This window comes from Musca domestica, unplaced genomic scaffold (assembly GCF_030504385.1).
Source record: "Musca domestica strain aabys unplaced genomic scaffold, Musca_domestica.polishedcontigs.V.1.1 35, whole genome shotgun sequence".
NCBI classification, from domain to species: domain Eukaryota; kingdom Metazoa; phylum Arthropoda; class Insecta; order Diptera; family Muscidae; genus Musca; species Musca domestica.
The window spans coordinates 4,398,985-4,426,078 of NW_026712315.1; the positions used below are offsets into that span (position 1 = coordinate 4,398,985).

General features: G+C 37.3%; 2 protein-coding genes across 6 annotated transcripts in view; one reads left to right on the plus strand and one right to left on the minus strand.

Annotated features, from left to right (window-relative positions):
• The window catches only part of LOC101897359 (probable beta-hexosaminidase fdl), a 177,727-nt gene that overhangs the window by 63,660 nt on the left and 86,973 nt on the right, over nucleotides 1–27,094 (minus strand). The window contains exon 1 of one of the 5 annotated variants that reach the window (XM_059125698.1): nucleotides 21,369–21,398. The exons of the other annotated variants lie outside the window; for them this stretch is intronic. The gene's annotated coding sequence lies outside the window, so the exon portion shown is untranslated. Of the gene's footprint in view, nucleotides 1–21,368; nucleotides 21,399–27,094 lie in introns of those variants that run through there. 5 annotated transcript variants of the gene reach the window in all.
• Nucleotides 16,361–26,500, plus strand: LOC101897526 (probable serine/threonine-protein kinase DDB_G0282963). The gene is made up of 3 exons (XM_011296088.3): nucleotides 16,361–17,870; nucleotides 21,038–21,185; nucleotides 24,799–26,500. Exons 1-3 carry the CDS (start codon nucleotides 17,107–17,109, stop codon nucleotides 26,350–26,352), a joined length of 2,466 nt encoding a protein of 821 aa, XP_011294390.2. The 5' UTR covers nucleotides 16,361–17,106; the 3' UTR covers nucleotides 26,353–26,500.

Consider the following 27,094-nt stretch of genomic DNA (forward strand, 5'->3'; position numbering starts at 1 on the left):
ATTAACCGGAATTGTTTAAAATTTGGTATTAAAAGTTGAAAATGAATACCACAGCCTAAGACAGAAATTTGTCTTTGAGGGACCACGTCTTCATATAGCCCCCATATAACGGTACCTCCCGATATTCGCTATTTCGATGATTTTAGCGACATTATTAACCGGAATTGTTTAAAATTTGGTATTTAAAGTTGAAAATGAATACCACAGCCTAAGACAGAAATTTGTCTTTGAGGGACCACGTCTTCATATAGCCCTCATATAACGGTACCTCCATATATTCGGTATTTTGATGATTTTAGCGATATTATTGACCGGAATTGTTTCAGATTTGATATTTAAAGTTCGTAATGGATACTACAGCCTAAGACAGAAAACTGTCTTTGCAGGTCCACGTCTTCATATAGCCCCCATATAACGGTACCTCCCGATATTCGCTATTTTAATGATTTTGGCGACATTATTCACCGGAATTTTTTCAGATTTGATATTTAAAGTTCGTAATGGATACTACAGCCTTAGACAGAAAACTGTCTTTGCAGGTCCACGTCTTCGTATAGCCCCCATATAAACGTACCTCCCGATATTCGGTATTTTGATGATTTTGGCGACATTATTCACCGGAATTGTTTCAGATTTGATATTTAAAGTTCGTAATGGATACTACAGCCTAAGACAAAAAATTGTCTATGCATCGTATAGGCCCCATATATCAGTACCTCCCTATATTCGGTATTTTGACGGGTTCAGGTACAATTACCACCGAAATTGTTTGAGACGCGTATTTGAAGTTCGTTTTCGTTATATTATGAATACCAGCCTATGGCAGAAAATTGTCTTTGCTGGTTCAGGTCTTCGCACAGCTCCGATATAACGTTACCTCCTTACATACGATATTTTGATGATTTTAGCTACACTATTTACCGTTTATTTCAAGTTTCGAATTTGAATATGGTATTGACTTATGACAAACAATGGCTGTGTGGGTCCACGTCGTATAGGCACCAATATAACGGTTATATTCGCTCTTTTTAAAATTTTAACAGAATTTTTTAAGGATTTTATTTCCAAATTCGTTCCGAATGGTGAAGGGTATTCAAAGTTCGGCCCGGCCGAACTTACTGCTTTTTAACTTGTTCTAAGCTACGCCAGTACCAGGCGTTCATCCTTCGGCACCACCGCATTGGCTCGGCCCGGCCGAACTTACTGCTTTTTAACTTGTTCTAAGCTACGCCAGTACCAGGCATTCATCCTTCGGCACCACCGCATTGGCTCGTCCTGCAGCCAGCCAGCTGTGGCACAAAAAACGATTGCTGTTGCAAAAGAAAGAGCAACAGAGGAAACACAACTGAGCAAAAGAAAAAGAGAAAAATCCTAGAAAAGGAACAACGGCTGTGAATGGCGAATGGAAAACAACAAAAAAAAAACGAAAGGAATAGCTAAAAAAAGCTAAACAAAACGGCAGGAAAGAACATGAAACTTGGCCTATGTTAAAAAAATGAAACGAAACGCAGTCATGTACGTATGTATATATGTATGTATGTATAAGCTCTGAGGAAGACCCCAAGATCTCTTCAATTGTTATGCATTTTTAGAGGCTTAGGCATTTCCTAGCTGTCTTGGGAGATTCATTGAAAACCCCATACCCAGATCCATGGAAGACAAACGGTAGGCATTCGGTCTTTTGAAGAAGGCCTTCACAAAGTCTTATGTCTTTGGAAGACCTTTAAAAAGTCACCTGTGTATAGAATATTAATGCCTGATATTTTTAATTTTGTTTCATTTCACCGAACGGCCTAAAGGTATGCTTAGTTTTTTATACCCTCAGCCAAATGACTATAGAGGTTATATATCACGCCAAAATGTGCCTCATCGAAAAAACGGTTTTTGATCCTAGGTCTCTTCGGTCGCAATCCGTTGCAGGACACTTGGAGTCGATCTAGCGATGTCCATCCGTCCGTCCGCCTTCAAACGGCCAATGAAACCGTCACACACTGCCAGAATGTTGCTCTGCGGTATTTTGGGCCATTCCTGGCGAAACGCTCGCTTGAGGTGACTTTGAGGTTACTTTGGTATTTTTTAGTGCCAAAACTTGCTTTCCAAAATACTCCAGACACAATAGTCCAACGGATTGGTATCCGGAGATTTTGGTGGCCATTGTGCGCTGGAAATGAAGCGAGGAACCTCATTTTTAAACCATTCTTGGGTGGCGCGTGCTGAGTGCAATGGGGCTGAGTCCTGTTAGAACGTCCAAGGTCTGCGGCCAAAATGTTTGCGTGCCCAAGGCTTTAATACACCCTCCAGAATATTTTCGCAATAATATTCGGGATTTATTCTGATGCCACGGTCGATTAATACGAGCGGAGAGCGACCATCGGCTGTTATGACGGCCCACACCATCACCATGGCCGGCACTTGAGTTCTGGTGGCCAACCGAAGGTGTACATTTTCAGCTGACCTCTTAACATTTTTTGCTGGAAGATTCTCACCAAAATGCTTTTGTACGCTTGTAAAAATATAATGAGCTGTCACTGGAATAAATTTAACAGCTGGCGAGCTGTCGAGTGGCTTAGAAATGAAGTTGGTTGCAGTTTTTTCATTTCATTCTGTAGATCGAGTTCGGAGATGGCCAATATCGGTCCACTCCTTCTGGTACCGCCCCCACAAAATGTCAACATTTTTAAAGAAGACATCGTCGGTAATGAATCTTTGCAAGAGCGTCTAAAAAGAGAACCGTTCTATTGGTTTCGAAAAGATTTTCCTTCAATTTGCAAGACCCATCGATGCCTCGAAAAAGTCCTTTACGAAGATTGTGTTCTACAGAGGACTCCCGGGAGCTTCAACACATTGGAGGGTATTTCCTTTTAAAAATAATTTTTGTAAAACCTCGCTAAAACCTCTTTTGTTCTTAGGGGCTCTTCCCTCTCTTTTTGAGATTTCCAACATCCACTGTATGTCGTTGTCGTCGATCTTCAGAAGGTCATCTGTTTATGGGAACCTGATCTTCAGACCATCATCTGGGTATAGAAGACATTCGGAAGATCTACGTTCTTTTTTTTTTTGGTACAGAAGATCTTCAGAAAGCCAAGAAATCCCTTACGAATTTTGTATTCTATAGAGAACGTCTAAAAGCCTCTTCCTCAAAGGGTAGGGTATTTCTAAGTAAAAAAGTAGACAATCTTGTCGCAGGTCACCTGTCTACCCAGAAAGTCCTTTACGAATTTTGTATTCTATAAAAAATGTCTAAAAGCCTCTCCCTCAGAGGATAGGGTATTCTCTTTTAAAAAGTATTTTTAAAAGGGAATACCCTACCATTTTGCGACTTCTAACACCCACTGTTTGTTGCCGTCTTCGTTGTCCATTTTCTGTACATTTTCAGTTAAGAGTTGAATTTTGATTTGGCTTGTTAGCAGGTTATCCTGGCGGGACGGCCAGTCGGTCGGTCGTTTTAGTGTTAATATCTCACATAAACTTAACAACTCTTTGGGAGAACGCGCACGTGTAAGCAGACGTGGTTCGCGCTGCCTTTGCCACAAAATGCAAGAAGAAGACACTGAACAACAACAACAACCATCAACACACCACCAGCAATCTCGTGTGTGCAACATCATTTGGGTTTCTTTATCGACTATGCTAACGATAGGTTTAAACGCACTTACAGTATTCGGTGCTCTCATTAGGGAGGAATAAGAAATTCTCCAGATAACAGACACATATTTGAAATGTTGACTCAAACTCAGGAAATTACCAGAAAAAAAATTAGAACTTAAGAAGAAAGCCATTCTATAGACGTTTTGAAAGGTTTTATCGAAACGTAATCTAAAAATTGAGAGAGAAAAAATCTCCCCCACATTTTTTGATTTTTTCTGATTAAGATTCCATTTTCTACCTACATTTTAGGTATATAGTGTCCTCGCCAATATAGCAGAGAATAATGTACGGAATCTTTTGGTTATGAATTTTAACCATCAAGAGGACGACCTATCAAAAGGGGTCATTTCGTTCCTTTTCTTTCAAAATATGGTCAAAAACTCCTGTGCAACGTGATTGTAGCAGGACAAAATATTTTACAAAATTATTTCTCTTAAAATTCTACTATAGGTCCCAGAAGACGTCAAAAGTCGTAATCTTACCCAAATGGCGGGAATTCAAATATATAAAAAATCCATTTTAGGGTTAAATTCGTACCCAACGTGACTTTATGGCAAATACTCCTGCAAAGCATTAATTTAGCAGAATGACGTCATAGACACAAATATTCTCCATCAAATTTCACTATAAGTCACCAAAGAATATAAATCTCTATTTTTATTATATATCCGGAAAATAGAACAGTGTGGCTTGTTTGTTCGGGATACCGTAGTATTTTGTTGTTGCAAAATGGTCAGGCTTATCCCTTTATTGCTGTTTTTATAAAAACAACGTTTGTTTATTAGTGGAGAACGATGGTAATGTTTACCAGGGGGTAAGGAAAATATTTGCATAAAAGTGAAAAGAACGAAAAAACTAACCTTTTTCTTTTGTCAACTATACGCGTTTCGATTCTTAGTCAAAATCTCCCATAGTGAGTAATTTTTTGAGGTCGTTATTAAACGAAGAAATATTCTCATCAAAATCCACTATGAGGCACCGCGGAAAAGAAATCTCTATTTCCATTATATATCAAGAAAATATGTGTTGCAATTTAGGAAAAATAAAGGTTTTTCTTGTCTCCCTATTTCGAATTATCAATTTCAAATCTTGCTTTTTTCCGATTTGAGGCACGAAAGTAACATATCCTTTCGTTTGGTGCAGAAAGCTTTGAAAGAAAAAGCTTTCGAAAGTGGACAGGGTAAGATGAAAAAAACTGCAACCAACTTCAGACTGCTGTCATATCTAAGCCACTCGTCCGACAGTTGTAAAAATTATTTCAGTGACAGCTCGTTATATTGTTGACAAGCGTACAAAAGCATTTTGGTGAGAATTTTCCAGAAAAAAAGTTATTCGTGATGGAATTCAAGCGTGATGGTGTGATTTCTTTATATTTGCCTGGAAAACCACAAGTGGCTATCGTTAGAGCACTCCAGCATTTAAATGTGAATAAATCTTTTGCGTCTCGTACCATCGCTCGTTACCGTGATACTGGTAGCGTAGCCCGACGTCAAGGAAATGGACGGCAGAAAACAGCAACATCAGCAGAAATGGTTCGAAAAGTAAAGAAGTGACTTGATCGAAACCCGTGTCGCAGTGGCCGAAAAATGGCTCGTGAGCTGAAGATATCGAAATATTCCATTCGGCAAGTATTGAAAAATGAGCTCGGGGTAAAGCCATTGAAATTCCAAATGTGCAAGAACTTACACCGCGTCAGAAAGAAAATAGACTGAAAAGAGCTAAAGAGTTGCTTTGCTTGGCTGAAAGTGGTGAACTGCCGAATTTGGTTTTCTCCGATGAGAACACATTCTGATTCCACGGTCGACTAATAGGAGCGGAGAGTGACCATCGGCTGTTATGGCGTTATGGCCCACACCATCACCGTGGCCGGCGCTTGAGTTATGGTGGCCACCCGAAGGTGCAGAATTTCAGCTATCCTCTTTGAGTAAACATGTAAATTTGGCCACCATAACTCAAACGCCGGCCATGGTGATGGACCATAACAGCCGATGGTCGCTCTCCGCTCATATTAATCGACAGTGGCATCAGAATGAATGCCGAATATTACCGCGACAATATTCTGGAGGGTGTATAAAACCCTTGGGCACGCAAACATTTAGGCCGCAGACCTTGGACATTCCAACAGGACTCAGCACCATTGCACTCAGCACGCGTCACCCAAGACTGGTTACAAAATGTGGTTCCTCGCCTCATTTTCAGCGCACAATGGTCACCAAAATCTCCGGGAGGTACCGTTATATGGGGGCCATATGAAGATGTGGACCTGCACGGACAATGTTCTGTTTTTGGCTGTAGTATCCATAAATACAGCCAAAAACAGAACATTGTTCCCGTTCGCCCGGGCCGAACTTTGAATACCCTCCATCTTTTGGAACGAATTTGGAAAATTTCCAAAAAATAAATTCGTTAAAATTTCAGCTAAAATTTTAAAAATACCGAATATCGTAAGGTGCCGATATATTGGGGTCTATACGACGTGGACCTACATAGGTACATTACCATATTCAACTTTGCAACTTGAAAAAAAAAAAAAAACGGTGAATACTGTAGATAAAATCAGCAAAATACCGTATATAGGGAGGTACCGTAGCTATACGAAGACCTGGACCTGCATAGACAATTTTCTGTCACAGGCTGTATCATCCATTACGAACTTCAACTACGACATCTTAAATAATTTCGGTGAGTATTTTACGTAAAATCAACAAAATACCGAATATTGGGAGGTACCGTTATATAGGGGCTATATGAAGACGTGGACCTACACGGATATTTTTCTGTCATAGACTGTAGTATCCATTGCATACATGTTTATTTTGCCAGTAGGCAGGTTAAGTTCGTAAATGGGCCATGCAGGTCCACGTCCTCATATGACCCCCATATAACTGTACCTCCCGATATTCGGTATTTCCATTACGAATTTCAAATACTAAATTTGTAGCAATTCCTGTCAATATTGTCGCTAAAATCATCAAAATACCGAATATTGGGAGATACCGTTATATGAGTGCTATATGAGAACGTGGACCTACATGGCCCATTTACGAACTTAACCTGCCTACTGGCAAAATAAACATGTATGCAATGGATACTACAGTCTATGACAAGAAAATATCCGTGTAGGTCCACGTCTTCATATAGCCCCTATATAACGGTACCTCCCAATATTCGGTATTTTGTTGATTTTACGTAAAATACTCACCGAAATTATTTAAGATGTCGTAGTTGAAGTTCGTAATGGATGATACAGCCTGTGACAGAAAATTGTCTATGCAGGTCCAGGTCTTCGTATAGCTACGGTACCTCCCTATATACGGTATTTTGCTGATTTTATCTACAGTATTCACCGTTTTTTTTTTTTTTTTTCAAGTTGCAAAGTTGAATATGGTAATGTACCTATGTAGGTCCACGTCGTATAGACCCCAATATATCGGCACCTTACGATATTCGGTATTTTTAAAATTTTAGCTGAAATTTTAACGAATTTATTTTTTGGAAATTTTCCAAATTCGTTCCAAAAGGTGGAGGGTATTCAAAGTTCGGCCCGGGCGAACTTACTGCTTTTTAACTTGTTTTGGTTTTATTCAATAGAAAGATCTTAACGTCCTTAAAGTATGGTTTCAACGTTTGTTTATATCTATCATTTAATTTTCATGTTTAATTGGATCCTGTCTGGGTCTTAAAAAATGTCCAATAGGCAACACTAGCCTTCTGGGGCCTTCTTAAAGCCCTTCTGCAATAGATTCAAATATTTCTGACTTCTTCTTCTTTTCTGGCTATAGAAGACCTACAAAGGACCGTACTCGTTTTAGGCCTCTGCGCCAATAGTAAACAAATTTTGTTGGCCCACACTGTTGTACAACACCCTCTGTTTGCCAAAGAAAGAGGAAACGTGAATACCGACTCACTGACTGACTGACTGGCTGGCTGGGAGAAGAATTTGTTTGTTTGTTTGTTTGTTGGCTTGGTGTATTAAGTCATTTCGCTGGTTGGTTGGTTGCTTGCTTGCTGGGGTTTGTTGCGGCACATTTTTGAAATAAACATTCAAAATATTTTCTAACGTTCAACGGTAAGGACGTTTCGGGCGAGAAGAAACTACGAACGCAATACAACAAAAACAAGAAAACAAAATCCTAGAAATGAGAGAAAGTCAAGTCGAGAACTTGTGGTGAAAGTAAATTTGATGTTTTCCATTCGGTGAAGTTGAAATTGAAATTTTTGGGTCGAAAGAACGATTTCAACGATGAAACGATGTTCTTGGCTAGGATACTTTCAATGACACAATAATAACAACAACAATTGCCCGAACTCAGTTAAACTTTGCTGGCAGTCGATGCATTGAAAACTTAGTTCAATACAACAAATGCTATTATTATTTGCCAAGACATGTTGTTGTTGTAGCTAGCTCGATTGTTTGTTGTTGTTGTAATGTCAATGAAAAAAAAGTTGCTTCCAATTATTGTTTATTATCCTTTGCCTTGTGACCTCTACCATTCGCTGCAGTAATATTACTATTATTATAATCATTAATTTTGCCCCCCCCCCCTGTATGTGTGTGTGTGAGGGTAAATAAATGAGTGTTTGTGTGTATCTGTATATAATTGAATATCCAATATATTCGTTGGCAAGTATTGATCGTTTTGGAGTGCAATTACCTGAAGTGCTGTGGCTGGGCGGGCTAGCATTAGCTTGCTGCTTTTTTAGAGTATACTTTTAGGCGCAGGTCTTGAATTTAGCCTAAATATAAAAAATCGAGCGCGGCAACCAACCAACACAGCGCCCAACTTGTTACCACTACTTATAACAGCAACGACAACAACAAAAAAACACAAAACAAAGTTATTCAGCCGTACAACCACAACACCAACTACAACTACTACTACCACTACCACTGCTGTTGCTACTACTACCACAAATAGCCCTACCCTCGCCATCGTCCTTAGCTACTGCTACCTTCAGTCGTCATCTTTACACAGTTAGTTCGGCTAGTGGGCTCGCGTTTTCAGTTCTAAATTTGATTTCACATTATATATGACAACAACACGAACACCACCAACAATAACAGAAACTAGTGTCTCAACTACTGCCACGTCGTGTTAGCAAGCATTTCAAGTTAGTCAGTGAATATTTACAGTTCGATCGAATCAGTGATTTCATGGTCGGTAAATGGAGAAAAAACTCGAATTAATTCAAAAAGTAATTAAAAACCTTACCGACCTAAGGATATTGCATAATATCCGCGAACAAATGAAATATAATAAAAATTAAATTTTAATATTTTCCACCTCCATAAAGTATGCTACAAAAAATTTAAAAAAATATATTTTAATATTAAAAGTTAAAATTTAATATGCTCCCCCTCCATAAAGTATGCTACAAAAAAAAATTAAAATATATTTTAAAGGAATTTTAAAAATTAAAAAATAGAGTTTTTACTCTAAGTGAACCAATTAAAAGTAACAAAAATTAAATTTTGGTATTTCCCCCCATAAGGTATGCTACCAAAAATTAAAAAAAAAAAATAACAAAATTTAAAAAAAAAATTAAAAAAAACTACAATGGATTTTGACACTGAATAAACAAGTGAAAACTAATAAAAATTAAATTTTAATATTTTCCACCTCCATAAAGTATGCTACAAAAAATTTAAAAAATATATTTTACCAGAATTTTAAAAATTCACAAAAAAAAAAAAATGGCTTTTTAACACTAAATGAACAAACGAAAGCTTATTAAAAGTTAATAAAGTATGCTACAAAAAATTTAAAAATATATTTTAAAGGAATTTTAAAAATTAAAAAATGGAGTTTTTACTCTAAGTGAACCAATTAAAAGTAACAAAAATTAAATTTTTGTATTTCCCCCCATAAAGTATGCTACCAAAAATTAAAAAAAAAATTTGAACAAAATTTAAAAAAATTAAAAACAAAAACTACAATGGATTTTGACACTGAATAAAATATATTTTACCAGAATTTTAAAAATTCACAAAAAAAAAAAAATAAAATTGCTTTTTAACACTAAACGAAAGAGAATTAAAAGTTAAATTTTAATATGCTTCCCCTCCACAAAGTATGCTACAAAAAATTTAAAAATTAAAGGAATTTTATAAATTAAAAAAATGGAGTTTTAACACTAAGTGAACAAATGAAATATAACAAAAATTTAATTTTAGTATTTCCCCCATAAAATAGGCTACCAAAAGTTAAAAAAAAATATTTTAACAAAATTAAAAAAAAAATAAATAAAAATGATGTTTTTACACTAAATGAACAAATGAAAAGCAATAAAAAATAAATCTAAATTTCCCCCACCCATAAAGTATACTACAAAAAATATTTTACCAAAATTTAAAAATACAACGTTGTTATACACCGAACTCCTAAAGATATACACTAAAAATTGGTATATTTAATTTTCCCCCATTAATTATGCTACATTTTTTTTTCTAAAAAAAAAAAAAAAAATAAAAGAGTGCAAATTTTACAAAAGAAATTTTTTTAAATCAATCTACTAAAAACCTGTTTTAAAATTATATTTTTAAAGTTAAAAAGTGCCCCAATAAAACTACCGCCAAAATACAATAAGTTTTTCAAATCTAGCACCTATGGATATGCCATAAAAATAAGTTTCTTACGATTACATAAAGTATTCTAAGAAAATGTGAAAAAAAAAAACAAAATAAAACAAAAAAATTAAAAAAAAAAACAAAAAAAAATACTGACATGTAACTCTAAAAATGCAATGGTTCATTAACATCTAACGCCACAAGATATGTTGTAATTTATTATTTTTTTCTTTAAATAATTTTGTTTTCCAAACAAAAAAAAAAAAACTTGCTACAAAAATATTAAAACAATCAAAGGTGAACAAAAATCACAAAAGAAACAAGTAAAAAAGCAGTAAGTTCGGCCGAGCCGAACTGTAAATACCCTCCACCATTTGAAACGACATTTCAAAAAAAAAAAATAAAATCAGTTAAAAATGCTGTTAAAATCTTAAAAATACCGAATGTAGCCCTTATATTGGCGTCTATACGACGTAATGGACAGATATTCAGATATGAAAATTGAAAAAAAAATCCGGTGAATAATGTCGCTAATATTATCAAAATACCGAATATCGGGAGGTACCGTTATATAAGGGCTACACGAAGACGTGGACCTGCACAGACAATTTACTGTCTTCGACTGTAGTATCTATTACGAACTTTAAATACCAAATTTGAAACAATTCCGGTGAATAATGTCGCTTAAATCACCAAAATACCGAAAATAGGGCGGTACCATTATACGGTGGCTATACCAAAACGTGGACCTATATGGACCGTTTTCAGTACCAAAAGTCCTGCAGACAAAATATATATTTGAGTAAAATTTTATGAACCTATTTCATTTTGTTCGGAAGCTAGATTGATTTTCACAGATGGACAGACGGACGGACATCGCTAAATCGACATAGAATTTAATGCTGATCAAGAAAATGTATACGTTGTGGGATCTAAAATGTATATTTCGAAGTGTTACAAACGGAAGTCGATTTAGCTATGTTTGTCCGGCTGTCCATCTGTAAAAATCACTCTAGCTTTTGAACGAAATGATGTAGGTTTTTTGGTATTGGAAATGGGCCATGCAGGTCCACGTTTTGGTATAGCCCGCACATAACAGTACCTCCCTTTATTCTGTAATTCCATGATTTAAGTGACATTATTCACCGGAATTGTTTCAAATTTGGTATTTGAAATTCGTAATGGATACTACAGCCTATGACAGGAAATTGTCTGTGCAGGTCCACGTCTTCGTATAGCCCTCATATAAGGGTACCTTTCTATTTTCGGTATTTTGGTGATTTTAGCGACATTATTCACCGGATTTGTTTCAAATTTGATATTTGAAGATCGTTATGGATACTACAGCCAAAAACAGAAAATTATCCGTGCAGGTCCACCTCTTCGTATAACCCCCACATAACAGTACCTCCCGATATTCGGTATTTTGATGATATTAGCGACATTATTCACCGGAATTGTTTCAAATTTGATACTTGAATTTCGTAATGGATACTACAGCCTAAGACCGAAAATTTTCTCTACAGGTTCACGTCTTCCTATAGCTATACCTAAATTATTCATCGATTTTTTTTTCAAGTTTAGCATTTGGATATTGTAGTGGCTTATGACAAAAGTTGCCTATGCAGGTCCACGTCGTCGTATATACCCTAACATAACGGCTACATTCGGTAGTTTTAAGATTTTGACAGAATTTTTAATGTTTTTTTTTTTTTTTGTTTTGAAAATTGGCAAATTCGTTGCACATGGTTGAGGGTATTCCAAGTTCGGACCGGCCGAACTTATAGCTTTTTTACTAGTTTTTTTTCCTCCAACACATTTATATCATTAAGTATGCTACAAAAAATGTTATCAAATTCAAAGTGGAAACATAACTAACAAAAACGACAGTAGAAATGTAACCCACCTAACGCCTAAAGGTATGCAACAATTCAAAAAAAAACATCCCAAATTAAAAAAAGAAAATCTTTTTTTTTACATTTTTGGCTTAATCATAAAAGTGATAAACAGGGAAAACAAGCAAAAGAGAATATGGAAATTCAGAAAAGTATATTTTTTTAAATCTTCAACCAAAATAATTACCAAAAAAATATCAAACATCATAAAAGCATGCCTCAAAAATTAAAAATTAACTAATTTCTGACGAAAAATAAAAAAACACAAAAAGACTATGGAAACCAAACATTTTCACCTAAAACTGTCTGTAATATTGAAAAAAATTAAATTAAATAAATATAAATTTAAAATTAAAATAAATAACAAAATAAAAATAACTATAAATTAAAATACAAAGGAAAAAAACTGTCAAGCATCCAAAAAGCATTAAAAAATAATTTAGTAAAATTAAAACCACGGCGAAAAAAAAACTATGGAAACAAAACATTTTCGCCTCACAATGTGATATAATATTTTCAAAATTAATAAAATTGAAAAAAAAACAAGTAAAAAAGCAGTAAGTTCGGTCAGGCCGAACTTTGAATACCCTCCACCATTTAAAACGAATTAGGAAATTTTCAAAAAAATAAAATTCATTAAAAATTTTGTTAAAATCTTAAAAGTACCGAATATTGGAGGGATATACGATATTGTGGACCTATATAGACAAATCTATGTCTGGGGGTACAGTACTCACAAAGAACTCCTTGTGTAGAATTCCAGGCAATTCCGTTGAAAAATGTGGCTAAAATCATCAAAATCCCGAAAATGGGGGGGGGGGGGGGGTACCGGTATATGGGGGCCATACGATATCGTGGACCTATATAGATAATTATCTTCCAGGGGATGAAGTACTCACAAAAAAAAATCTTTGTGTGGAATTTCAGATAATTCCATTGCAAAAATGTGGCTAAAATCATGAAAATACTGAATATCGGGAGGTACCGTTATATGGGGGCTATACGATATCGTGGACCGATATAGTCCATCTTCGAACTTGACCTGTCTGCAGACAAAAGACAGATCTGTGGAAAATTTTAGCTTCCTTTCTTAATACGTTTTGAATGTAGCGTGATTACAACAGACGGACGAACGGACGGACAGGACTAAATCGATCAAGAATATATGTACTCTGTTGGGTCTAAAATTATTATTTCGATGAGTTACAAACGAAATAACGAACTTAATATACCCTCCATACTATTGTGAATAAAATTGATAAATATAACCAAGGGAAATATAGGAAAATACCAAACATTCTATAAGTATTTCGCCTTCCGATTTAACGAACCGTCGCTATAATGAATTCGGGATTTAACGAACTTTTAAAAAATTTATATTGAGTATCTTATATTACGAACGCTGTCAAACATTTATACACGATATAACGAACTGTCACAATATCCAATCAAATTAGCTGAAATTTAACAATTGGGGTTATACGCAGGTCTGTTCTCTTCTTGCAAACATTTTTCGATTCAGGTCCACTAATTGTGTAGCCACCATTTTGAAGGTTTCTGCCACAATTTCCAACCAAATTAGCTGAAACTTGACAATTGGGGTTCTCGGTAGGTAAGTTCTTTCATTGCAAAAAATATTCGCTGCAGGCCCACTAATTGGTATAGACCCCATATAAGGGTACCTCCAGATTTCCGGTATTTAGAAGGTTTCTGCCACAATTTCCAACCAAATAAGCTGAAACTTTATATTTGGGGTTCTAGGTAGGTTAGTTCTCTCCCTGAAAAAAATATTCTCTGCAGGCCCACTAATTGGTATGGACCCTCCCCCCCCATATAAGGGTACCTCCAGATTTCCGGTATTTAGAAGGTTTCTGCCACAATTTCCAACCAAATAAGCTGAAACTTGACAATTGGAGTTCTCGGTAGGTCAGTTCTTTCATTGCAAAAAATATTTGCTGCAGGCCCACTAATTGGTATTGGCCCCTTATAAGGGTACCTCCCGATTTTCAGGATTTTGAAGGTTTTGGCCAAAATTTCTCAGTAGGGCTTCTCAGTAGGTCTATTTTCTCCCTGCAAAAAATGTTGGATTCAGGTCCACTCATTTGTTCGGCCCTCCATAAAATGGTACCTTCTGAGTTTTTGGTATTTTTTGAGGTTTCTGCCACAATTTCCAACCAAATTTCGCTATATCCTAATATTATATGATATTTATTTTTTTTTTCCTTTTATATTCCATAATTCTTTTTCAGAAAAAAATTATTTGAATCGCCTTAAAGTATGCTATACAAATGATTAACAACAATATAGAGAGAGCAGTTTTACATTAGGATTGTAACATTATGTGTATACCAGCCTTAAGACAGATATCTAACATCCAATAGGTATGCTTCCAATTATAATAATGTGGAAAGGAAAAAAGCGTGTTGCTAAAATGATTAGCACAAAATAGTGAAAACATATCCCCCCTACATCCCACCCCTCCAAAATAATAAAATGATTACATTAATTGTCACGAAAGTCACCAGGGAATAGAAAACAATTGTTTCAGATATTTACCATTTAATTCGACACGAAGGTAGCTATTCTGCTTGAAAGGTCGGTCACAAAGTCAATGGACTTTTGGACAATAAATGTCAATAGAAAAAAACAACATTTGCCACTTGACAACAACAATAGAATAGTGGGAAGTAACTTAAACTATTATTTTATTCCAAATTTGCCATACGCAGATTATTTATCTACCCTTCGGCCATAGAAGACCTGGAGGTCTTCTATTGGCTATAGAAGACCTGAAGATCTTATATTGGCTATAGAAGACCTGGGAATCTACTATCGGTTCTGAAAGTCTTCTATTGCCTATAGAAGACCTAGGTATCTTCTACCGGCTACATAAAATCTTGAGGTCTTCTATTGGCTATAGAAGGCCTGGAGATCTTCTGTTGGCTATAGAAAACCTGAAGAAATTCTATTGGCTATTGAAGACCTGGAGATCCTCTATTGGCTATTGAAGACCTGGAAGTTTTCTATCGTCTATAGAAGACGGTAGGTCTTCCATCGGCTATAGATAGAAAACTTCCAGGTCTTCAATAGCCAATAGAGGAATCCAAATCTTCCATTGGCTATATATAAGAATATAGAGGATAGGAGGAGAAGTTCCATCGGTTATAGGAGACCTGTAGGGGTTCTATCGGCTGTGGAAGACTTGGAGGTCTTCTATTGGCTATAGAAGACTTGGGGGTCTTCTATCGGCTATAGACAAGCTGAAGGTCTTCCATCGGCTATAGAGGACCTGAAGGTCTTCTATTGACTACAGAAGACCTGTAGGTATTCCATCGGATATAGAAGAACTTTAGAGGTCTTCTATCGGTAATGGAAGACCTGGAAAATTCGCAATTGGCTATTGAAGACCTGGAAGATTTCTATTGACTATAGAAGACCAGGAGGTCCTCCATCGGCTATAGAAGGCCTGTAGGTCTTCCATCGGCTATAGAAGACGCGGAGGGTTTTCAACGGCTATAGAAGACTTCCAAGCCTAAGAAAGACCTGTAGGAATTCCATCGGCTATAGGAGACCTGTAGGTCTTCTATCAGCGATCTATTGTCTGTAGAAGACCTCTAGGTCTTCTATCGGCAATGGAAGACCTGGAAATCCTCTATTGGCTATTGAAGACCTGGACGTTTTCTATCGGCTATAGAAGACCAGGAGGTCCTCCATCGGCTATAGAAGGCCTGTATGTCTTCCATCGGCTATAGAAGGCCTGTAGGTCTTCCATCGGCTATAGAAGACCCGGAGGCTTTCCATCGGCTATAGAAGGCCTGTAGGTCTTCCATCGGCTATAGAAGACCCGGAGGTTTTCCATCGGCTATAGGAGACCTGTAGGTCTTCTATCGGCTATGGAAGACTTGGAGGTCGTCTATCGCCTATAGACAAGCTGAAGGTCTTCCATCGGCTACAGAAGACCTGAAGGTCTTCTATTGGCTACAGAAGCCCTGTAGGTATTCCATCTAAAGATCTTCTATCGGATATAGAAGACTTAGAGGACTTCTATCGGCGATAGAAGACCAGGTGGGTTTCTATTTAGAAGACCTAAACGTTTTCTATCGACTATAGAAAACTTGGAAGACTTCCATCGGCTATAGAAGGCCTTCCTGTAGGTATTCCATCGGATATGGAAGACCTATATGTATTCTATAGCCGATGAGCGATAGAAAATCTTCAGGTCTTTATAGCCGATGAAAGACCTAGATGTCTTCTATAGTCAATAGATCGCCGATAGAAGATCTATAGGTCTTCTATATCCGATGGTATATCTACAGGTCTTCTGTAGGCAATAGAAGACCTCCAGGACTTTTATAGCTGATGGAAGGCCTTCAGCTAGAAGATCTGGAGGTTTTTGTATTTGGCTATAGAAGACCTGCAGGTTTTTCATCGGCTTTACAAGACCCGTAGGGCTTCCAATGGCATTTAAAGACCTCTAGGTCGGCCGAAAACTACCTAGAATTCTTCTATTGTCTAGACCTAAAGTTTTTCGAATATTTTTAAAGGTGCTTTTAGACAAAAAAAAATACGTTGCTCCTCATATAAATATGTGATTGGTAAAGGCAAGAACCTTAAAGTATGCTATATAATATGAAATTATTAATAATGCAAATGACAACAACATCCTAAAAGTATGCCATAAAATATCAAATCTACAATAACAAAAGAAAAATGCATTTTAATGAACTGTTGGTGCAAAATATAAAAACAACAACAACAACAAGTCGCCATAGCAAAAGGAACGAAAGACAAGTTAACATCAAAACGAAACCAACCAAACAATGTTAATTGAATTTTTTTATCGGCCCCGCAACAGCTACAACATATCAATAAAACAAACACTTTGATTTTTTTAAATTATTACAAAACAAGAACAACAACAACATCGATAGAAAAAGCTAACAAAGAAGGACAAATCAAAAAGCCACTGCAAATTCCTAAAACAAGAAGTCGGACATGTCACTTAAAGGATATGCCATAATGGCAGCCATCAGTGCTCACAATCGCCGCAACAATGGCAACAACAGTAACAACCACACTGAGAGCAACAGCATCACCGCCACTGCTGCAGATGCTGCTGCCACAACTACCCCAAGTGCAATTAAAACCACCGGCATTGCCATGGACACTGGCTCCTCGGCAGAAAACGCGAATAACAACTACAAATCAACAACTTCACCTCCAACGGACAACAGGCTGGCAACGACAGCCTACTATGCACGAAAAACGTCAAACCTTGAGTCAACAGCCACTACACCACTGAATCCCTACAGCAGGCGTCGTGTGCCAAACGATGACAGCTCCAGGACCCCAAATACTTTAAAGGATGAAGTCCAGCATCATCATTCCCATCATCATCATCGTCTAGAGTCGCATCAGCTTTCACCTCATCATCGCCATCACAAAATCCCGGCAACAGATAGCCATGAAAATGCAAATAACGAAGACAACGATAGCTATGAAGAAGAGTCGGAGGATGATGAGACTGAAGATGAGGCGGACACCTCGGCTCATGATGGCCAGGATGATATGGCCACCAGACAACGACCCATAAACACATTCTATGGCAGCGGTTTTGGCATCTTTCATCAACAACGTTCCAATGTGGCTGGTGGTGGAGGCGGCGGCGGCGGAGGCATTGCCCTTATAACTGGCCACAGTGGATCGAGCAGCAGCTATTCGAACGGCATAAATAACAATGTCAATCTGCTGTTGGGAGGGTAAGTTGACTTTTGTCGAATTGGAAGTTATATATTAATTTTGTTTGGTTTTCTGTTTTTTTTTTCCTCTCTGAGAGATGGAGATAGGATAGGTTAACAATTTATGTTTTTCAATTTAAGGACTTCTTCGGTTCTGAAGGGTGGGGAAAAGGGTTGTGAAATCTATTAAAAACACAATTACTAACAGAGCGAGATTAAAATTTCAATATTGCAGAAATTTTATATGTTCTTAGGGTTTCTATAACCGAGCAAATATGGATATTCAGGGTGAGATAAAAAAAATCTGCAACAAAGACAAAAGCCATTATTTTTACATTTTTTTTTCTAATTTTATTAAATGAAAGCAAAAAATGTCGGAAATGGAATCAAATTTTAGAATAAGTTTAGATTTGTTAGAATTGGTCACCTTTGGCTCGAATTACGGTCTTCAAACGGCCAATGAAACCGTCACAAGCTGCCCGATTGTGGCTCTGTGATATTTTTGCCCATTCCCGACGAAGCGACGCGCTTGCTTGAGGTGATCGACACTTTGGTATTTTTTTGTGCCAACCTTGCTTTCCAAAATACTCCAGGCACAATAGTCAAATGGATTGCTATCCGGAGATTTTTGTGACCATTGTGCGCTGGAAATGAAGCGAGAAATCTCATTATGTTACCATTCTTGGGTGGCGCGTGCTGAGTGCAATGGTGCTGAGTCCTGTTGGAATGGGTGCCTGCCCAAGGCTTTAATACACCCTCAAGAATATTTTCGCGATAATATTCGGCATTTATTTTGATGCCACGGTCGATTAATACGAGCGGAGAGCGATCGTCGGCTGTTATGACCGCCCACACCATCACCGACCCACACCTGCGCTTGAGTTCTGGTGGCACATTTTCAGCTGACCTCTTTGCCAAGTAAACACGATCCTTTTTGTTTGTTTACAAACTGCTGGACAACGAATGTTTTCTCATCGGAGCGGAGAAAACCAAATTCGGCAGTTCACCACTTTCGGCCAAGCCAAGCAGCTTTTTAGCTCTTTTCAGTCTATTTTCTTTCTGTTGCGGTGTAAGTTCTTGCATTTTTTGGAATTTTAATGGCTTTACCCCGAGCTCATTTTTTTCAATATTTGCCGAATGGGATATTGCGATATGTTCAGATCACGAGCCATTTTTCGGCCACTGTGACACGGGTTTCGATCAAGTGGCTTCTTTACTTTTCGAAACATTTCTGCTGATGTTGCTGTTTCTGATTTTCTTCCATCCACTTTCTTGAAGTCGGGCTACGCTACCAGTATCACGGTAGCGAATAACTTTTTCTGTGGAAATTTCCCACCATAATGCTTTTGTACGCTTGTAAACAATAAAATGAGCTGTCACTGGAAAATTTTTTACAGCTGTCGGACGAGTGCCTTTGAAATTACAGCAGTATGAACGTACTCCATAGAGGTTCAACAAATTGAATGATCATAAGAGAAGTCATAATATATATTTAAATAATCGAACATTGGCTGAGGGTATACATCTGGCGGCTGATATTCAATATCTTGAATTCTATGTGGGGGAGGTACTAGAAGAAAGGGTCCGATCTCTACCATCTTTATAACAGAATCTGTGTTGACGGAAATATTGAGATGTACCAAGTCTGAATTGAATCGTATGTTAATTTCGAGTTTTATGTTCTTCATGGATATTCAAAATTTTGACCCTTTGTGGGGGAGGTACCAAAAGGAGTGGACCGATATTTTCCATCTTCACATATTGTGATGTGTGTCTAATTTGAAGAAAATCGAACACTCACATTAAATTTTTTAAGAGTTATAATTATTCAATATTTTGACCCTTCGTGGTGGAGGTACTTAATGGAGTGGACTGATATTGTCCGTTTACGCACCTAAACTAGCACCGATGAAAATATTATGATTCGCAAAGTTGGGGCAAGGTCGAATTATCTTTTCACTTTCTGTGTAGTAAAGTATTTTCTTTGAAAATGTTGACATTTTGTGGGGGGGGAGGGGGTGGTACCAGAAGGATTGGACCGATATTGCCTATCTCCGAACTCGGTCTAAGTTTGACAATAATATTACGATGTACCAAATTTGGATCAAATCGGGTACTCCCTTCGAGATTTATTGTGCGCTCCAGCCAGGATTTGGCGGAACGGATTTGGTCCAAAGAGACCTGGGGTCTAAAAGCGTTAGGCACGTTTTGCCCGTATTTAATGATATATGCCCTCTCTAGCCATATGGCCGACCTGAGTTGACGGAAATATTTAGATGTACTAAGTCTGAATTGAATCGTATGCTAATTTCGAGTTTTATCTTCTTCATGGATATTCAAAATTTTGACCCTTTGTGTGGGAGGTACCAAAAGGAATGGACCGATATTTTCCATCTTACACCAGACCTTAGGTTAATAAAAATATTGTGATATGTGTAAATCGAACACTCACATTACATTTTTTAAGAGTTATAATTATTCAATATTTTGACCCTTCGTGGTGGAGGTACTTTACGCACCTGAACTAGCACCGATAAAAATATTAGGATTCGCAAAGTTGGGGCTAGGTCGGATTATCTTTTCACTTTCTGTGTAGTAAATTATTTTCTTTGAAAATGTTGACAATTTGTGGGGGAGGTACCACACGGAGTGGACCGATATTGCTCATCTCCGAACTCGATCTACGATGTACCAAGTTTGGTTCAATTCGGATACTCCCTTCGAGATTCATTGTGCGCACCAACCATCCAGAGAGACCTTTGGTATAAACAAGTTATTTCAATGAGGCACGTTGTGGCCGTATTTAATGATATATACCCTCTCTAGCCATATGGCCGAGGTTAGACAATATAGAAGCTATATAAATGTCAGGTGGATCCAAATTAAATATTTTCCCAAAGGATTTCCATTTGAATTCTGAACATTTGGTTTGCTGGGATGTATATGCGAATGTGTGTGTATGCTTCACTCATTTTCTCTGTCTCTGTCTCTCTCTCTCTCTCTCTCTCTCTCTCTCTCGTCATTTATTACAACAACCAAAAACCTTCTTATTGATTGTTTTGAATTTTCTGTTTTCATTAAATAGTAGTTTTCCCATATGGAACCATTTAGTTTTCATTGCTTTTAACGTCATATCCCCCCCCCCCCCCCCCCCCTCTTATCCGTCTCTTTTTTGTTTTTCTTTTCAGAGCCATGTTAACATTGATTACGACCATTTTGTGTGTCGTTTGCTATTGTTGTCATCGCAACATAAAAAAGCGAACCGAAGCTGCCTATCGCCAGCAACGACAGTGGCTGGAAAATGATCCGAATATGGAAATCTACAGTGTCGAACAGGTGAGTGAGTCAATGAGTGGTGGAGGTTAAAAGGTCGGTAGAGTAAAAAAAGACAAAAAAAAAACAAAACATGAATCAAAATCAATAAACAAATCAGAAGAACCGTGAAGGGCACAAAGGACATCTGTTTTGCTAAGAATTTAGGAATTTGGAGATAAAAATATTTTAAATAGGTGTTTTTACCTCGCACCTAGGTTGACATCTTGGGCATACCTGAAATGAAAGAAAATAAATTATTAAAATAGTTACCCAAAAAGAAAGTCTTAATGGCCTAGAAATGGACACCTCTCTTAATTATTGTGACCTAAGTGACCTACATAGAAACATTTTTTCCAAATCCAAAGGGGTCAAGACATTATCCCCACCCCAGGCAGAGATAATAAATCCCAAAATAAGAGCAACAGGATATAAATTAATTTATTCACTCTCACATACTTGTCACATTGTTATGAAGTTTTATGAACCCCTTTGCATTGGGTGCGACAAGTATTTCAGGGAGACGGGACGTTTAGCTTAAATTGCTCCTTCATCAAAAACAAAAAAAAAACACTTGGCTTTTTCCATTTCGAAAAAAAAAACAATTGAGTTGGCCCTTCCATCCTTGGGAAGCCATTTCACTAAAACGAAACGATTTTCCAAATCACAATAAATGTGACACTAAAATGTCGAAACCATGGAGAAAAGGAAACAGAACAGAAAAGAAATGGCCAAAGGACAACGATATTACAATAGCTCTTGGTTTTTCTGCAAAGACACAAAAACGGAAGGAAGTCACCGGCACCCTTATGACAAGTGCAGGCGATAATTTCCATGGGTGCTGTGTGAGCGACGAAGGTGTGTGCGCTCATGTCCTTTCTTGGGCTATAAATCAATTTTCATTTGGAAGAATGCCACCTAAGGAAAGAAAAAAATTGAACAGACCTCCATCGTGGAATTTAAAAAGATCATGCCTTCAAAGTAGGATTTAAAAGATAAACGGAACGAATTTTTTTTTTTTGGGTATTAATAGGCCGCAATAAAAATCAAAACACGAAGCAGAATTTGAAAAGACTTTATTAAAAAAAATGTTAAGGATTTTTTCAATAGATTTCCTAAAGGACCAATAGACCACCAACGTGGGATTTAAAAACAAAACAACATTAAGGATCAATCAGGACTCCAAAGTGGGATTAAAAAAAACTAGGATCAAGATGCGGAATTTTTATTTTATTTACTTATTATTTTTTTTTTTTATTTTTTGATCTTTATATGAACTTTTTAATTTTTTTTGTATAGAATGGAGGGTATATTAAGTTTGTAATTCCGTATGTAACACCTCGAAATACACATTTTAGACCCCACAAAGTATATAGATTTTTGTCCGTCTATCCGTCTGTGAAAATCACTTTAGCTTCCGAACGAATTGAAGTAGATTGATAAAATCTTACTCAAATGTATAATATGTCTGCAGGACTTTTGGTATTGAAAATGGGCCATTTCATGTATTCACTGGAAATGTTTCAAATTTGATATTCAAAGTTCATAATGGATACTACAGCCTAAGACAGAAAATTGTCTGTGCAGGTCCACGCCTTCGTATAGCCCCAATTCAACGGTACCTCCCTATATTCGGAATATTGATGATTTTAGCTACATTATTTGCCGGAATTGTTTCAAATTTGATATTTAAAGTTCATAATGGATACTACAACCTAAGACCGAAAATTATCTGTACAGGTCCACGCCTTCGTATAGCCCCAATACAACGGTACCTCCCGATACTCGGAATTTAGATGATTTTAGCTACATTATTCACCGGGAATGTTTCAAATTTGTTATTTGAAATTCTAAACAGATACTACAGCCTACGACAGAAAATTGTCTGTGCAGGTCCACGCCTTCGTATAGCCCCAATACAACGGTACCTCCCGATATTCGGAATTTTGATGATTTTAGCTACATTATTCACCGGAATATTTTCAAATTTGGTATTCGAAGTTCGTAATGGATAGTACAGCCTACGACAGAGAATTGTCTGTGCAGGTCCACGTCTTCGAATAGCCCCCATATAAACGTACCTCCCGATATTCGGTATTTTGATGATTTTAGCGTCATTATTCAGTGGAAATGTTTCAAATTTGTTATTTGAAATTCGTAACAAATACTACAGTCTACGACAAAAAATTATCTGTGCAGGTACACGTCTTCGAATAGCCCCCATATAAACGTACCTCCCGATATTCGGTATTTTGATGATTTTAGCGACAATATTCACCGGAATTGTTTCAAATTTTCTATTTGAACTTCGTAGTGAACACTGCAGCCTATGACAGAAAATTGTCTGTGCAGGTCCACGTCTTCGTGTAGGCCTCGTATATCAGTACCTCCCTATATTCGGTATTTTGATGATTTTAGCTACATTATTCACCGGAAATGTTTCAAATTTGATATTCAAAGTTCATAATGGATACTACAGCCTATGACAGAAAATTGTCTGTGCAGGTCCATGTCTTCGTATAGCCCCCATATAACGGTACCTCCCAATATTCGGTATTTTGATGATTTTAGCGTCATTATTCATCGGAATTATTTCAAATTAGGTATTTAGAGTTCGTAATGGATACTACAGCCTATGACAGAAAATTGTCTGTGCAGGTCCACGTCTTCGTGTAGGCCTGATATATCAGTACCTCCCTATTTTCGGTATTTTGATGATTTTTGCTACATTATTCAAAGATTTTTATCAAGTTTCGCATTTGAATATTATAATGGCTTATGACAAAAGTTGCCTATGCATATAACGGCTGCATTCGGTATTTTTAAGATTTTAACAGATTTTTTAACGGATTTTTTTTTTTGAAAATTCGACCCATTGGTGTAGAGTATACAAAGTTCGACCCGGCCAAACTTACAGCTTTTTTACTTGTATAACTTAATTTTAAAAATTTGCAAATATATATTTTTTTCTTCAAGACAAAATTTTACATTTTTTTCTAAATTTTAAACATTTTTAATTTCTGGAAAACCAATTCTAAATTTTTAAGAAATTTCAAAGAGTTGGTTTTTAAAACCTTTTTTTTAACATGATTTTAAAGTTTTTCGTATATATTTTAACCAAATTTTACATTTTTTCGAAATGTTAAAAAATGTCTAATATTTGATCATAGTTTAATTTCAAATTTAAATTTCTAAAATATTTTTTATGAATAAATTTGGAAATTGTTTTTCAAAAGTTTGTGAATATTTTTTCAACAACACTAAACTTCCATTAAAAACAGAAGATATTTTTCTGATTTTTAGTTATTTAATTCGACCATTATTATTATTTTTCGAACTAAATATTTTTTTTAAAACCAAATTTTTTCAAAAGATTGAAAAACAAACGAAACGTAGCTTCTTTCTTTCTTAATTTAGTTTTGTTTTTCTAATTCAATTTTTATATATTTTTTTAAAAAAATCACATTTTTAAAATTCACATTTTTTTCGAAAGATTGATTTAAACAACGAATCAAATATATTTTCCGTGAGTTTTTTTTTTTTTTTAGGTAACTAAATGTGGATTATTTTTTAATGGCATTAATATTTCACTCTCACTCTCTCACTCTCTCTCTCTATTTTTTCTTTTCTCTTGCAGTGCTATGAAACCTCTGGCCTCTTTGTGGGCGATTCTATGGACGGCCTCGCCACCATACCGGCCCTGCACCACGAACCGCCACCATCTTACGATGCGGTTGTGGCCATGCAGGAGCAACAGCATTTGCTTATGCAACAACAACAACAGCAATTGTTAATGCAACAGTTACAAAATAATTCGCCCCCGCCCGGCTATCGGTCTTCGCTGGATGTCAGTTGCATGCTGGCCGCACGTACCGCCAGTTTGACACCAGCCCTCTCGGCCATGGGTTCCACGGAAACCAACAACTCCTTGGCTGTTGCCAATGCCACCACTAGTTCTTCGTTGAATGTCAGAGGTGGTCTAATTCGTACGCCACCCGATAATGATCGGGATGTTGTTGTTGTTGCAGCCACAACATCGGCTGGCAGTGGTCATTTGCAACAGGCGGCCACATTTTTGCGTTCCTCCGTGGCCTTGGGGGGCAAGCAGCAGCAGCAGCAAAGGCAGCAACGTCAAATGACCGCTGGCAATTTGGCCAGCTTCAATATGAAGAAGGTCTTGCAGGCCCAATCATGCTGTTCCCTGCAAAGAGCTGAAGTTGAAAACATGTGGAATGCCGCGGCAGCGGCTTTGGCAGCCAGATCCAGTCATGTGGCCAGCAATGCTGGCGGTGGCGGCGGCGGCGGAGGCTCTGCCGTCGTTGTGGCCACCAGTTCGCCCACCCTGGTGATGAGCAACCGCAAAATATCAAACACTCCCGAAACGTTTGGCAGCCGTTATTTGAAACAACAACAACAGCAGCAGCAGCAACAACAACCGAACTATTATCGGCGTGGTTGTCCGCTGTGTGGAAAATTCCGCTATGAATCGAATCTCTCCATATCGATGGAAAGCGATTTGGATAATGTTGATGAGGGTGAGGCGACAGAGCCGGAGGCTGGAGGTGTGGATGAGGAGGGCAATTTGGAGCTGGATTATAATGCGGGAAAAAATGTCGCCTTGGAAGAGCATGAGCAGCCTGATGACGAAGATGAGTGTTCCTGTGTAAATGCCTCAATTCGAAGAGCACGCATGTCAAAAGAGAAGGGCACCAACCAAAGGGATAATTACAATAACAACGACAACAACAACTTCGGATTATCAACAGCAGGTAATTTCCCGGAAAATATCGAGCTATTGCCAGTGGTGGCAGAGGATGTAAATGCCAATGACCATGCCAAGGACTTGGCGCCAACCAGTTCTGTCAATGGCCAAAATGACAACAACAACAACAACCATACTAATAACAACTCTGACAACAATAATTCGGACACTCCGTTGGAGGAAGCACCCACTTGCTCCCATCAATCGTCCAATCAATTGACACCCAGTCCCATAATGGAACCGGCAGCAACAACAACAACGACAACCAACAGCTCACCCACGGCCTCCTCGACCAGGTCCATAACCATCGATCTGAACTGCATCAATGAGAATGGCATTATCAGTCTGGACATGAGTAAAATTATCGACAAAACGGGCCTACCCACCTATGATGCGGCCCTGAAATTGGAATCCAGTGGCTATGTCTGATGCTGAGCTAATCTGCCCAAAAAACAACCACAACAACAGCAGCAACAGCAAAACTATTCCCGAACACACAAGTGCTTTATAGATTTAAACAATGGAAATGAAATGAAGACCTGTAAATAAAAACAAAAACATAAAACGTTCCAGTCCAGTTGTTGGTGGTTTAGTTTTCCGCACGGGGAGCATGGGATTGAAAGGGTGTGCTTTAGAGTGTTTCAAAAATGTCATTCAAATCTAATATATTCCAATGTTTCGATTGAAACTTTGAGCAAAAATCGAAGATTGGTCAGCTTCTTTTTAGCACCTCTCCCCATATGAAGTCAAAGTTCGCTCAAAAATTGCATTATTACTATTATTATTTATTTAATTTTCATATTTTTTCCAAACCAAACATGATTTTTATACCCTCCACCATACTATGGAGGGTATATTAATTTTGTCATTCCGTTTGTAACTTTTCGAAATACTCATGTCAGACCCAACAAAGTATATATATTCGTGATCAGCGTAAAATTCTAAGACGATTTAGCCATGTCCGTCTGTCTGTCTGTCTGTCTGTCCGTCTCTCTGTTGTAATCTCGCTATCTTTCAAACAAATTGAGATAGAAGGCTAAAATTTTGCACACATGTATATTTTGCCAGTAGGCAGGTTAAGTTCGTAAATGGGCCATGTAGGTCCAAGTTATCATATAGCCCCCATATAACGGTACCTACCGATATTCGGTATTTTGATGATTTTAGCGAC

Coding starts and splice junctions, on each gene's coding strand:
- LOC101897526 (XM_011296088.3), top strand. CDS start 17,107: ATGTCACTTAAAGGATATGCCATAATGGCAGCCATCAGTGCTCACAAT. Junction 17,871..21,037: donor GTCAATCTGCTGTTGGGAGG/GTAAGTTGACTT, acceptor TTTTCTTTTCAG/AGCCATGTTAACATTGATTA. Junction 21,186..24,798: donor AAATCTACAGTGTCGAACAG/GTGAGTGAGTCA, acceptor TTTCTCTTGCAG/TGCTATGAAACCTCTGGCCT.